General features: G+C 43.6%; 1 protein-coding gene across 2 annotated transcripts in view; it reads right to left on the bottom strand.

The window, feature by feature from the left end:
• The window catches only part of CTPS1 (CTP synthase 1), a 183,294-nt gene that overhangs the window by 93,649 nt on the left and 74,957 nt on the right, over positions 1-14,688 (bottom strand). For both annotated transcript variants that reach the window (XM_069758427.1, XM_069758428.1), the window contains exons 9-13: positions 9,783-9,915; positions 7,224-7,312; positions 6,746-6,840; positions 6,609-6,671; positions 5,830-5,873 (exon numbers count right to left, since the gene is read on the bottom strand). In XM_069758427.1, the coding sequence (XP_069614528.1) occupies positions 5,830-5,873; positions 6,609-6,671; positions 6,746-6,840; positions 7,224-7,312; positions 9,783-9,915 (424 nt within the window). The remainder of the gene's footprint in view (positions 1-5,829; positions 5,874-6,608; positions 6,672-6,745; positions 6,841-7,223; positions 7,313-9,782; positions 9,916-14,688) is intronic.

Below are 14,688 nucleotides of genomic sequence, written 5' to 3'. Positions count from 1 at the left end.
GTACAGGGGGAAAATGCGGGAGGAGAGAGCAGTACTTTTCCCGGGTACTGATGTTGCAGCATCATTGTGCCCCTTTAATGCAAAACCGTCGCCCCTGTTTGAGCCGGCCGGGTGGACCAAGAGTGCCACCGAGAGTTGAAGAGGTGGTAAAGTCTCGCAGAGAGCGAGAGGCGCCAATTCGGGGGGCAGAGCCACAGACGTGATGTGGGCGAAACCTCGTGACTTCCATGAATAGGCCCAAGCCGAGGCCTACATTTCTGCAGCAGGCGGGAGCAATACCAAAGGTAGAAGTGAGGGGGCTTTGGTGGTGGTGGCCGAGAAAAAAAACAAGCGCTCCGGTGCCAGGCGAGAAGCGCCAGAAAAGTGGGCGGAGCCTCCCCAGCGCACCATAGTGCGGGCTCGGCTTCCGGCCTACACATCGGCCGAAGCCGGGGGCTAAATTTTGGCAGCCGTTCGGAGTGTTACCTCAGGGAGGTGGGCCACAGGGAAGCCATGGCTGAGGCTGCCTGTCAGCATGTGAACATCCCACTGCAGAGGCCCAACGCTGACTAGATCCACTCACCATCGGTGCGCGTCCCGGCATGGAGCCGCTACGGTTGACTGGGTTTCAGCGCCGAGGAAAGCGCGCGCACTCTTCTGTTCTGCTGCAGGTCAGGTATTGCAACGTGGATGGTGCAGGGATAGAGGGGTATACCTCAATCCACCATCCCTTTGTTAGGGAGGTGGAGAGGAACCGTCCGCATCCTTGTGCCATCCGCTTTAACAGTGGTGGTACAGTGGGGGCTGCTCGGGTGCAATAGAGAAGGTGCCTCTGTACCCAGGGCTAGTTGTCCAGCATTAGGCCTGGCTGCAGAAGTGGGTACATAGAGGCGACACTCCATGTGCTCCTCTGTTCATGGTGAAGGGAGATCGGTGCCCTTGAAGGGAAGAGTTGTGTGTTTGAATAGCAGGCCCGTCCGTGTGCCTCCTACGGACACTAAGCAAGAACTGGCTTGCCGAGAGCCAGCAGGAGGGTGTATACAGCAGGGGAGGAGCTAACTCTCTGTATCACTTAGTGTCAGCCTCCTAGTGGCAGCAGCATACACCCACGGTCTGTGTCCCCCAATGAGGCGAAGGAGAAGAAAAAAAAAAAAGGATAGATAGAGATAGAGAGATATCAGAGCAAAAGTTTGGACACCTCATTTAAAGATTTTTCTGCATTTTCATGGCTATGAGAATTGTACATTCACACTGAAGGCATCAAAACTATGAATTAACACATGTGGAATTATATACTGAACAAAAAAGTGTGAAACAACTGAATATATGTCTTATATTCTAGGTTCTTCAAAGTAGCCACCTTTTGCTTTGATAACTGCTTTGCACACTCTTGGCATTCTCTTGATGAGCTTCAAGAGGTAGTCACCGGAAATGGTCTTCCAACAATCTTGAAGGAGTTCCCAGATTTCCCTAGCACTTGTTGGCCCTTTTACCTTCACTCTGGGGTCCAGCTCACCCCAAACAATCTCGATTGGGTTCAGGTCTGGTGACTGTGGAGGCCAGGTCATCTGGTATATCACCCCACCACTCTCCTTCCTGGTCAAATAGCCCTTACACAGCCTGGAGGTGTGTTTGGGGTCATTGTCCTGTTGAAAAATAAATGATGGTCCAACTAAACGCGAACCGGATGGAATAGCATGCCGCTACAAGATGCTGTGGTAGCCATGCTGGCTCAATATGCCTTCAATTTTGAATAAATCCAAGTGTCACCAGCAAGGCACCCCCACACCATCACACCACCTCCTCCATGCTTCACGGTGGGAACCAGGCATGTAGAGTCCATTCGTTCACCTTTTCTGCGTCGCACAGAGACACGGTGGTTGGAACCAAAGATCTCAAATTTGGACTCCCCAGACCAAAGCACAGATTTCCACTGGTCTAATGTCCATTCCTTGCGTTCTTTAGCCCAAACAAGTCTCTTCTGTTTGTTGCCTGTCCTTAGCAGTGGTTTCCTAGCAGCTATTTTACCATGAAGGCCTGCTGCACAAAGTCTCCTCTTAACAGTTGTTGTAGAGATGCGTCTGCTGCTAGAACTCTGCGGCATTGACCTGGTCTATAATCTTAGCTGCTGTTAACCTGTGATTTCTGAGGCTGGTTACTCGGATACACTTTTCCTCAGAAGCAGAGGTGACTCTTGGTCTTCCTTTCCTGTGGCGGTCCTCATGTGAGCCAGTTTCTTGGTAGCGCTTGATGGTTTCTGCAACTGCACTTGAGGACATTTTCAAAGTTTTCCCAATTTTTCGGACTGACTGACCTTTTCTTAAAGTAATGATGGCCACTTGTTTTTCTTTATTTAGCTGCTTTTTTTCTTGTCATAATACAAATTCTAGCAGTCTATTCAGTAGGACTATCAGCTGTGTATCCACCAGACTTCAGCACAACACAACTGGTGGTCCCGACCCCGTTTATAGGGCACTAAATCCCACTTATTAAACCTGACAGGGCACACCTGTGAAGTGAAAACCATTCACGGTGACTACCTCTTGAAGCTCATCAAGAGAATGCCAAGAGTGTGCCAAGCAGTCAAAGCAAAAAGGTGGCTACTTTGAAGAACCTAGAATATAAGGCATAATTTCACACTTTTTTGTTAAGTATATAATTTGACGTGTTAATTCATAGTATTAATGCCTTCAGTGTGAATGCACAATTTTCATAGCCATGAAAATACAGAAAAATCTTTAAATGAAAAGGTGTCCAAACTTTTGGAGAAAAAAAAATAAAAAAAAAAAAAATAATATATTATATATATATATAAAAATATTCCGAATGAGAGAGCTCTGTATTGGAATTCTTCCACCTCCCAGTTTACGAAGACTGCCAGCCTGAGGAATTTTCAATATTCCTTGTAGACAGGTACGTGATAATATGCATCTCTGAGATCTAATACCGTCATGAAGCATCCTGGAAACAGTATTTTCATTGTGGATCTTATCGATTTCATCTTGAATTTTTGGTTTCTGACATAGTTGTTCAATTTCCGTAGGTTTATTGTCTGATATGTACAGTCTGGTTTTGACACCAGAAATAGCGGAGAATAAAACCCTTTCCCCATTTCGTGAGGTGAACGCGCTGTAAAACCGCTTTACTAGATTTAGGACTTAGATTTCTAATGCTCCTTGCTCCCCTGCTGAGGACTTTAGGGGAGTTATGACAGTTCTGAGGGGGAAAGGAGGAAAAAAAAAAATCTATCTTCAGCCCCGACCCAATTAGACCTAGGATCCAAGGACTGTTTGATATTTTTTCCCAGGCCGGGAGGAATAGAGTTAATCTTCCCCCCCACCCAGGGAAGACAGTTACTTGGTGGATTTTTTTTTTATCTCGGGAGGGGTTGTTAAAGAGAAATCCCCTGTCCTTCTTCCCATTTATTTTGTTCCCTTGGGAGTTTTCTACAGAAAAATTTCTTATTTCGAAAGGGCCGTTGGCATGGTGTTGGCCCTAGGTTCGGGAATCCTCTCTTCTTATCTCCTGCTTTTTGGATTATGTAAACCAAAATTTCTCCGAATATTTACCCTCACAGGGAATAGAGCATAGTTTAAGTCTGGTTTGAAGATCTCCAGGCCAGCTTTTGAGCCATAGGGTTCTCCTGGCCGCATTTGAAAGAACTGCCGTTTTTTATGTTAAACGGACTGAATCTGCAAAGGAGTCCGCTAGGAATGCTGCTGCCTTTCATGGGTAAGGATTCTAGGATTTTGTTCCTTGATGTCCCATCCCTCAGCTGTTTCTCCAGTTGATCCACCCAAACCATGAGGGATCTGGAGGTACATGTCGCTGCTGTAGCCGGCATAAGATTTCCCCCCGCTGATTCCCAGGCCCCTTTCAGGTGGGTGTCAGCTTTTTTTTATCTAGTGGGTCTTTGAGTGTACCCATGTCTTCAAAGGGGAGTGCAAACTTTTTTGAGGCTTTGGCCACAGCTACATCAAGCTTAGGAGCTTTGTTCCAGGATGTGGAAAAAAATGGTATTTCCTTTTGAAAGAAGGAACTGACTAATTTTTCTATCCGGTCGTTCCCATTCTTTTTTCATTGGGGTTTGGACATTTGGATTTATTGTACACACACTGCGTTTCTTTTGTCCTAAGCCCCCAAACATTATGTCCTGGATTGTTTTATCCGGACGGGGGTCTTCCATCCCCATGGTGGATCTCACTGCTTTTACCAGACCTTCTACCTTGTCTAGGGAAAAGCAGTGACGTCCTCCTTCGTTTTCACCCCAGGATGAAGCTGAGGAGTCTGAGGCATCTGAATCTCGTTCCCCTGAAGTAGAGGGGTCAGATTTGGAGTATATATGGTCTTTATTTTTTGATTTTTCCCTCTGGGTGATGGTTGAAAAGGCATTCTGAACTTCAGATCTGATTGCGGACCTTAGTTCCGAAGCAAAATCCGGTGTTTCCTCACATACTATTCTTTATATGCATGATCTACAGAGCTTCTTATCCCAAGATTCTGATAAGGCTCTGTTACAAGTGGGGCAACACCAGTTTCTCATTTCTCCCCCCACCGACTCGTTCTTTCCCGGTTCTGGAGGGGGGACTGGATCCTAGACCGAGGGATCCGTGGATGGTGGTTTGTATGCTGCAGCTGACCTGCTGCACTGCGTGGAGCGGTTAATGGAACAGCTACTGCGCTTGTCTTGGTCTTTAGGGCCATCCGGTTTATGATGGCGCTTCTGCTGTTGCTGCTGCTGCTTGTCGCTGCCTTCCATATCCATGGGGACTGCATGCAGCAAAAGCTGTCTGCATCTTTCCCCTTTTAAAATTTGCCGCTCTGCAGTGCCACATCCGGTACCACCCTCCTCCTCCTGCGCCCATTGTGGCTGAGGGAGCGTTACTGTGCATGCGCCCGCAAGTTCCGCTCTACTTCCGGAGCGGCGGCCATCTTAGTGCACTCACTGTGCACATTGTCAGCACCTGTACTCCAGGGGAATCCCGGAGCCCCATACTCCTTTCCGGAGCGGCAGCTGCGCAAGCCCCCCCAGCGCACCCATCAGTCCCAGCGGTGGCGGCCCCAGGCACCATACCAGCCGCGGAAGGAGCTTCCTCGTTGCCGGATTCTGACTGGCCGGCCCTGGATCTTCATCCGGACGACATCTTCGTGCAGGTACCGCACTAAAGGTTCCCCATCAGGGACAGGAAACCAACTGATGCGAGGGAGAGGTACCGCCCTTTTATCAGTAGTTTTCCTGTCCCTGAAGGTCGGGTCCCCTCTCTCCGTGGTGCTGTCATGGGGGACTGAGAAATCTTAATTGTCCACACATGAGCAACACAAATAGAGTAACAGAACTGGCCTAGATACATATCATCATTAGTAATGATAGACCATGTGTCCAATGTGTAGAATTTAAGAGCAGCCCGAACTATATTGTAGAATAGGTAATGAATTTAAGATTATGGGTTTCGACCTCAGTCACCCCCACCAAGAAGCCATCATCTCCTGTGGAGGCCAAATGTAAACAGTATTGGTATGCTGCCAGATAGCTTGTATTTTCATCTAAAGAAGCTGGCCTGCAGCACAACAAAGCAACAGCCACTACACAGTAGTGGACAAATCCTTAACCTAAATTATATTATTCCAAAGCTCAATGTTACCTAATCAATTAACTAAATGTTATTAAAATGAAGTTAAAACAAAATCTGCACCATCCCTTTAAACTTACGTCTATGCAAGAAAGTTGGTTCTATGAGCACCATAAACATATTCGGTATAAAAATTTTTTTAAAAAAGTCACAGAAATTTGGATCTGTAAAGAAATGATAAAAGAAGAATATAATTAGGCGCATCAGACTGCATACTTACTACTGGATGACTGGTTTGGGGATTAAATTCTGTAGAATTGGCATCTGTTTATGAAAATGTATTCATAATTAATCAGAGAAAATTGTTTCAGCATAATTTTATTATTTCACAAAAAATATGTATTCTATACCAAGACTAGCTCTTTCACAGACAAGTCCAGCAATACCTTTACCTAGACAGCCAGTTACTGAATAATTGATATACAAAGGAGGCTGTAGATCTCAAGCCTTTGCCATTCCGGCTCTATTTCTCACCCAGCCCCACCTCCTGCTTGACTGATGGCTCCTTTGCTTGAATTCACACAGCACAGAGGCGGTCAGTCAAATAGGAGGAGGGGAATAGAGTCGGAGTAACAGAAGCTTCAGATCTACAGGCTCATTAGCAAAGTGCTACATGTGCATATAAATAAGTTTGGGGGTGAAATCTTGCTAATAGATTCCCTAAAAAGCTCTCCCTCATTTAAATGACAACAATATAAGTATTATAAATTATTAGTGATGAGTGAAGTGCTTGGATATGGTGTTATCCAAGCATGCTCATGTGCAGAGTGTCTTCAGCATGCTCGAAAAATATGTGCGAGTCCTCGCAGCTGCATGTCTCGCCGCTGTTAGAGAATCCCTGCATTGGTTACAGACATGCAGGCACAGGGACTAACATTTTTCGAGCACGAAGACACTTAGCACATGAGCATGCTCTGATAACATCTTATCCAACCATATTCGTTCATCACTAATGATTATGGCTCACATATAGCATATTGTGTTTGACAGTAGGTTTACCTTTCCATCCTAGTATTTCTCTGGCAAACTCCACAACAGCCAACTGCATCCCCAGACACACTCCTGAAAGAAGACATCATACCATGAAACTATAGATATAATTGATGGGTAATTTGCTGGCTGTCAGGTTCACTCACCCAAAAATGGCTTTTTCTGTTTGCGTGCCCAAGATATTGCCTGGATTTTGCCCTCTGTTCCTCGAACACCAAATCCTCCAGGAACAAGTACACCGCTAAGAGAAACCAGATTAGATTCAAAAGATTTCATATGTCAGTAGATTATGTTCAATCTGGTGGGATCAACAAGCAGATAAAAATCTAGTGGCATCTAATTAAAAAAAAACAAACAAAAAAAAAACAACAAAAAACAACAACTAAGATCTAGGATTCGGAAAGGCTCCCGCTTACTTTTTGTTCAAATTAATGGAAAAGGGGCATTGGGTATGACGCCATTTATTAAGTTACTGTACATCAAATAGTAACGAGACAATATGCATATGGAACATAACACATTTTGTAGAAACACGAAAAAGTGCACTTCGTTTGGAAGAAAACTCAGCAAAACAGCCTGCTATGACTTTCTCATAAGAGGCAAAATACTTATCAATTTACTTACTCTGAGCTGCAGAGCTTCTGCCAGGCTTCATGGTACCGCACAGGCTCCTGCTGCAGAGTGCTCGGCTCCAAATCAGCTGAGTCTATGTACTGCGCACACACGAAAAAGCAACAGGGTGACTTAGCAGAAAAACTTGCAATGTGCTGGGAGTGGGTTTTGTTTTAGGATGGAGTTAAGCTATTTTTTTTTTTATCAGAGTGCATGCGGAGTTAAGGGAAGAAATGGCTCATAAGAGAAGGAAGAACTCTAAGAAAATATAAGTTTCTTATATTTGCCTGTATTGTAAAATTGATGTAAAGGTTTGTTGAAAGTACATTTTTAAGTGCCCCTAAAAACAAAAAACTTGCTAAAGTCAGAAGAATCACCCTTTACGCAAATCAGCAGGGCGTATGAAAGCCACTAAATATCCTGTACGTAGACAGAAAGCCAAGTGAGAGGCCATCCAGACTACACAAAAAAAAAATGGTTTAGCAATGAATGGAATCTGTCAGCAGGATTTCATCCTCCCTAAACTAATTATATACACATTTCTCCCTTTCAAAGACAAGTCCAGCAATACCTCTCTCTACATGGCTGGTCTCTTCATGAGAAATCAGCATTTGAAAGCGATAAGTAAATGAGGCTTTAGATGTGAGGCCTCTGTCACTCCAGCTCTATTCTCCGCCCAGCACCACCTGCTCCTGCCTGCCTGACAGCCTCAGGGACAGGAGCGGCCTGTCAAGTAGGAGGAGGCGGCGCTGAAAGGGGAATAGAGCTGGAGTACAGACGCTTCAGATCTTCAGCCCCATTTGCCTATCAATCTGAACAATGATTTAATAGAATAACGGACTGGTCATGTAAAGGTACTGTTGGACTAGTCTTTAGAAGACCAAAGGCACATAAAAACTAGTGAGATGAGATCTTTTTATTACTTTTACAGGGTTTTTTCCAAGTTATGGTAAATGCTATATAGAAGCAGCATTACTTTAAAAACATAGTAGTTACCACTCAGGTGAGCAACGGCTGCAGGTGTCACGTGTGGTATACAGGGTGTAACTTCTACAGACAATGAAAAAAAAAAAAAACACAGGAATCAACAGGGTCACGTAGTTAGAACTAAGGTCACACTACCAGTATATGGTCGATATTTTACCTCAGCATGTGTAAGCCAAAACCAGGAGTGGGTGATAAATACAGAAGTGGTGACGTGTTTCTATTAAACTTTTCCTCTGATTGTAAGCCAAAACCAAGAGTGGAACACTGGAACACATACTGAAGTAAAATACTGACCGAATACGGATAGTGTACCTGTGGCCTAAGGGTATTTCTTTTTAGAACTAATGCGGCTTCTGTAAAGCATTTATGATCATTTTGAAAACTCCATTGCACAGATATAGTCATGGTTTGTCATCCCCTCGGAAACATGGAGAACATTCATGTGGTGGACTTAGACAAACGGAAAAGTATTCGCAAATCAATGTACTCATTTTTGCCCGCATGCCTCTATGCAGGCAGGATGGTAAACCGCAGGAGGAGCTGATCACGTTGATATACAATATTGAGGGAAATGTTTCAGTTAGACTTGCATTTTATTCCTTGAATCTGTGGTGAATACGTGTCCAGTGAGCGGTCCTACTCACTGATTGACAGTCTTCACTGGGATTCAGCATGGAAAGATAGCTGTCAATAGGTAGGACCACCCACGTGGCTCATATCTGGACTAAAACCAGGGATTTCAATGAATAAAATTCCATTAAGGCCCCCTTCACATGTGTAAAAAAAAATAAAAAAATATTAGTGTGTTTCCATCAGTGTGACTTCAGTGTTTTTCGGTCATGGATAAATAAAGAATGAAATCACAAAGTTTGTTCTATAGTTTGCAATGATAGACATATGCAGCACACACACGCCATCTGTGCGTCGTATGCGTTTTTCTCGGACCCATAGACTTGCATTGTTCCTAGTCATCCGTGCTGCCCGACAGATCTGTGTGTGGATCACATGGACACATCAAGATCACCATAGGTCATAATGGGTATGTGTGGTAACTGCGAAAAAAACAGATGCTATACTTACATGTGATGGGGGGGCCTTATACTGAATCTGTTCTAACAAACCTATACATCTTACTCGGCTTCTTCCCTACACCATGCTGTCCATAAGTTTGACTGCATGTAAGGAACGCAGACATCACAGGGTACCCTTGCCTAGGATACCTTAAGAATGGATAGCTATTTTGAGACAACCCCTTAAGTCCAGTCTACAAAGTCACAATTATGCTTATAGTATAGAACAGAGTTCCAAAGAAACCTAATGCTCTGCCTTGGGCAGGCAGAAACTTCCTGAAAGCGGCAAGTAGGGTCAAGTATAACCCCTAAACAGTTAAGCAAAGCCTGTGGATGTAACACAAGATTTAGGAATATTCTACACTGAGCAAGGTAATTTGGCAATGCTATATATCTGGCAAAAAACACCATCAGCTACATCAGATCATATGTTCTTTTTCGGATTTACAGACTTGAGGGCTTGAAGCTGAAGGAATCAATACCAGAAAAGTGCTGCACAATAACGAGCATTTACCTTTATCTCCAAGCGATGGTTTATAGCTAAAGCAGAATGTTCCAGGGCTTTGATAACAGATGCATATGAATCCGAAAACGTTGTATATTTTCCAACTAGAGCAATGCTGCAGGACTCAAGTAGACGGTCATATCTGCATCAGGAGAATTGATAGGTTGTTAACTCCGCTTTTATATGCAAGGCTGAAAGATTACAGTTTTCTTAATATTGTTATGTGTGTATTGTAATTTGTGTGACAAATAAAAAAAAAAAAAATAGTATTTTCCCTCCACAAGAAATATGTTACGGTAATTGAATACCTAGGCACAAGATCACTTTCTAGGTTTCTTTACTTTGGTAATTTATTCATTAATGTGAGGCTAGAACAGGAGACACCAATTAGAATTCCCAAGGGTCAGTAGTTTCTCATAGCACTTGACATATCAGTATCAGAAGATATAATGCTGGACAACATGAAAGCATTATAATCTTGATGTTTTAGAATATGGGGCAAGTTCCCATAGGGGTCATTTGGTGCATCTTTTAGGTTTTATAAAACATTAGTAACGGCAAATTGTATGCAATTGAAAAAAATCTAATGTCTATTGTGTTTTTTTTTTTGTTTTGTTTTTAAAGCACTGCAGAGACTGACCGGCGTTGCCATTTGTAAATCTGCAAAATGTCAATTTCTGTTGTAGTAAATGCGCATTTTCTTTGGAGATTTTCCTCAGACTTGAATGAAATGAGGAAAATCCACAGAGAAAAAAACAACAACAACAAAAAAAAACATAAGTTATTTGCATGTCCAGGATGGAAAAAATTAAACCACATGTGATTTTCACATGACGTTTATGATAACGTTTTACCGAAGCTGAAGATCAGGAAGTATCACAAACACCTTAATTTATTCAGTATCGATTATGAGCATCACATGCAAAAATGGGGATTTTTGTAAGTACTCATCATAAAATCCTTTTCTCCGAGCCAATCATTGGGGGACATAGACCATGGGTGTTATACTGCTGCCACTAGGAGGCTGACACTAAGTTGAAACAAAAAGTTAGCTCCTCCTCTGCAGTGTACACCCTCCTGCCGGCTCCCAGAGACCCAGTTCAGTGCAAAAGCAGGAGATCATTATATCATCATATTAGAGCACAACACCTCAAATTAAAGAAAAAACAAGTGAAAGCCAAAAGATTAAAGGGACTCGGTCACCCCCAAAATCGTATATGAGGTAAGCCCACCGGCATCAGGGGCTTACCTACAGCATTCTGTAATGCTGTAGATAAGCCCCCGATGTATCCTGAAAGATGAGAAAAAGAGGTTATATTATACTCACCTGGGGGGCTGTCCGGTCTGATGGGCGTCGCGGTCTAGCCCCTCCTATCTTCATACCATCATGTCCTCGTCTTCCTGCCGCGGGAAAGGTCAGAGAGGCCCAGCGCCTGAGCACTGCAGTACTTTGCTCTGCCCTCAACAGGGCAGACAAAGTACTCCTGTGCCGCAGCGTGAAGACAAGAAGAGGACCGCGACGCCCATCGGACCGGACTGCCCCCCCAGGCGAGTATGATATAACCTCTTTCTCATATTTCAGGATACATTGGGGGCTTATCTACAGCATTACAGAATGATGTAGATAAGCCCTGATGCCGGTGGGCTTACGTCAGACGATTTTGGGGGCGACAGTCCCTTTAACAGGGTGGTTGCTGTGTCCCCCAATTATTGGCTTGGATAAAAGGATTTTAAGGGGAGTACTCAAAAATCCCCATTTCTCCTTCGCCTCATTGGGGGACACAGACCATGGGACGTCCCAAAGCAGCCCATGGGTGGGGAATAACATAATAGATCGACCCCCATGTCCCAAATAACTAAAGTTGCGCTAGCGCCGCTTGCAGAATACGTCTGCGAAGGGCTGCATGTGCAGAAGTCTGAGAGTGTAAGCTGTACCAAGTTGCAGCCTTGCAGACCTGTTCTGTTGACGCCCGATGCCGAATGGCTCAAAAAAGCGTCCACCGACAGAGTAAAGTGTGCCTTAATCCCTGCTGGGATAGGCTTATCTCTGATGCGGTAGGAGTTCCGAATAGCCAAGCGAATCCATTTGGTATTATGGCCCTGAAGGGGCTAAACCCTGCCTGAGACCCTCAGGAAGCACAGATAGGGTTAGGTCTTCGAGACGAACCTTCTGAGAGCCCTTACTACGTCCAGGGTGTGAAGAGCTCAATCCACCCGATTTACAGACGCTGGACAAAAGAGAGAAAAACAAAGTCCTTGTTAAGGTGGAAAGACAAGACCACCTTGTAAACAGAACGTAGACGATTCGATGACCACCTTGTCCTGGGGAAAATCAGGAAAGGAACTCGACCAGACAGAGTGGCTAGCTCTGAGACTTGTCTAATAGACAGCACTGAGACAAGAAAAAGATAACGTTCAGAGACAACCTGAAATGGTTCAAAAGGCGTCTGCTAAAGAGCACCGGGACCAATCTAAGGCATACTATATGTCATGTTTTCAGGATTTCCTTAGTATTGCACAGGTGATAATTGTATCACCTGGACAGGCAAGCATTCAATCACCTGTGCAATACTAAGGAAACCCTGAAAACATGACCTGTTGGTGGCTCTTGAGGACCGGAGTTGGGGAACACTTCTATAGGGGAACACCACATGGGAAACTCCCTGAAAGAAAATGCTCACTTACAAAATGGAAGTAATCCTACTCTGGAACAAAACAGATAAGGCCAAGATCTGGCCTTTGAGAGAGAGAGCGCACAAGAGAAAGAGCTGAGCGCCAAACCGGATTCCAGATTAGTCTGGAGAAATTCCCAAAATGGAGGAAACCGAAGACATGAGGATGTCTGCAGTGCCTGCACCGTGCGAAAAAGATTATCAGGTGTGCTGACTGATGCAGGCTTCCCAACACTAATCATGGTGGGAAACCCCCGATTAAAGAACCCAGCTTGAGACCGCTTAACGCTTCAACGGCCAAGCCATTAAAACACAAGGCCCCTGAGTTCTCATGACAAAACGTACATTGGCAGAGCAGATGTGGGTGATCCGGCAGTCACCACGGGACATCGGCGACTATCTGCACTAAATCTCCATATCACGCCCAGCATGGCCAAACCTGGGCGATAAGGATTACTGGAGTCCCTTCTGCTTATATCTTCCTGATGACCCTCGGAAGTAAAGTGGGGAAAAAAATCTGTACGTTAGACAAAACTGAAGCCGCTGAGACCCGTGTATGCACCTTGATGGTCTAGGGATACCAAGACTGAGTTGTGAAGTGGAGTATCTTGGCGGTCAGCCATCAGACCCATAAGTTTGATTGTGTGTGTGTGTGTGTGTGTGTGTGTGTGTGTGTGTGTGTGTGTGTGTGTGTGTGTGTGTGTGTGTGTGTGTGTGTGTGTGTGTGTGTGTGTGTGTGTGAGATATATATAGATATATATATAGATATATATACATACATACACATATACATACACACATACATATATACATACACACACATATACATACACACAATATATATAGTGTGTATATGTATATATATGTGTATGTATATATGTTATACATACACATATATACATACACTATATATATTGTGTGTGTATGTCTATGTGTGTATGTATGTGTGTGTACATGTGTGTGTGTATGTATGTGTGTGTACATGTGTGTGTGTGTATGTATGTGTGTACGTGTGTGTGTGTATGTGTGTGTGTACGTGTGTGTGTGTATGTATGTGTGTGTACATGTGTGTGTGTGTATGTATGTGTGTGTACATGTGTGTGTGTGTATGTATGTGTGTGTACATGTGTGTGTGTATGTATGTGTGTGTACATGTGTGTGTGTATGTATGTGTGTGTGTATGTATGTGTATATGTATATGTGTGTATATGTATATATATATATATATATATATATATATATATATATATATATATATATATATATACACATACATACATACATACATATACACACATATACACATGTATACATACACATATATATACATACACACAATATATATTGTGTGTGTATGTATATATGTGTATGTATATATATATGTGTGTATGTATGTGTATGTATATGTATGTGTGTGTGTATATATATGAAGCTGAAGAGCCCGGCGTTGCATGGGCATAGTAAATATCTGTCGTTAGTTCTAGCACCTCACTTCTCTTATTTTCCCGTAACACCTCATTTTCCCCCTCACTCCTCTCATTCCCCCCGAACACTTGTCATTTCGACCTCACATCTGTCATTTTCCGATCACTCCACTATTTTCCCTTACTCCTCATTTTGCACTCACACCTCTCATTTTCCCCTCAGTATATACATGTTTGTCATCTCCCCTGTATATAGTATATACCTGTGTGTCATCTCCCCTGTATATAGTATACACCTGTGTGTCATCTCCTCTGTATATAGTACATACCAGTGTGTCATCTCCTCCTGTATATAGTATATACCTGTGTCACCTCCCCTGTATATAGTATATACCGGTGTGTCATCTCTCCTGTATATAGTATATACCTGTGTGTCATCTCTCCTGTATATAGTATATATCTGTATGTCATCTCCTCCTGTATTAGACCTCGTTCACACGTTATTTGGTCAGTATTTTTACCTCAGTATTTGTAAGCTAAATTTGCAGCCTGATAAATCCCCAGCCAACAGGAAGCCCTCCCCCCTGGCAGTATATATTAGCTCACACATACACATAATAGACAGGTCATGTGACTGACAGCTGCCATATTTCCTATATGGTACATTTGTTGCTCTTGTAGTTTGTCTGCTTATTAACCAAAACACTTTTGATATTAAGTTGCCCAAGAAACCCGTCACCATGACACGTGTCTCCGGCAGTCTTTCGAGTGGACACTCCAGAATACAATAATACCCAAAAAGAAGAGGAGGAGTACTCC

Source organism: Ranitomeya imitator, chromosome 3, assembly GCF_032444005.1.
Source record: "Ranitomeya imitator isolate aRanImi1 chromosome 3, aRanImi1.pri, whole genome shotgun sequence".
In the NCBI taxonomy this organism is placed as follows: domain Eukaryota; kingdom Metazoa; phylum Chordata; class Amphibia; order Anura; family Dendrobatidae; genus Ranitomeya; species Ranitomeya imitator.
Note: the sequence above shows the minus strand (reverse complement) of the source record. Positions and strands in the feature narration are given on the sequence as shown.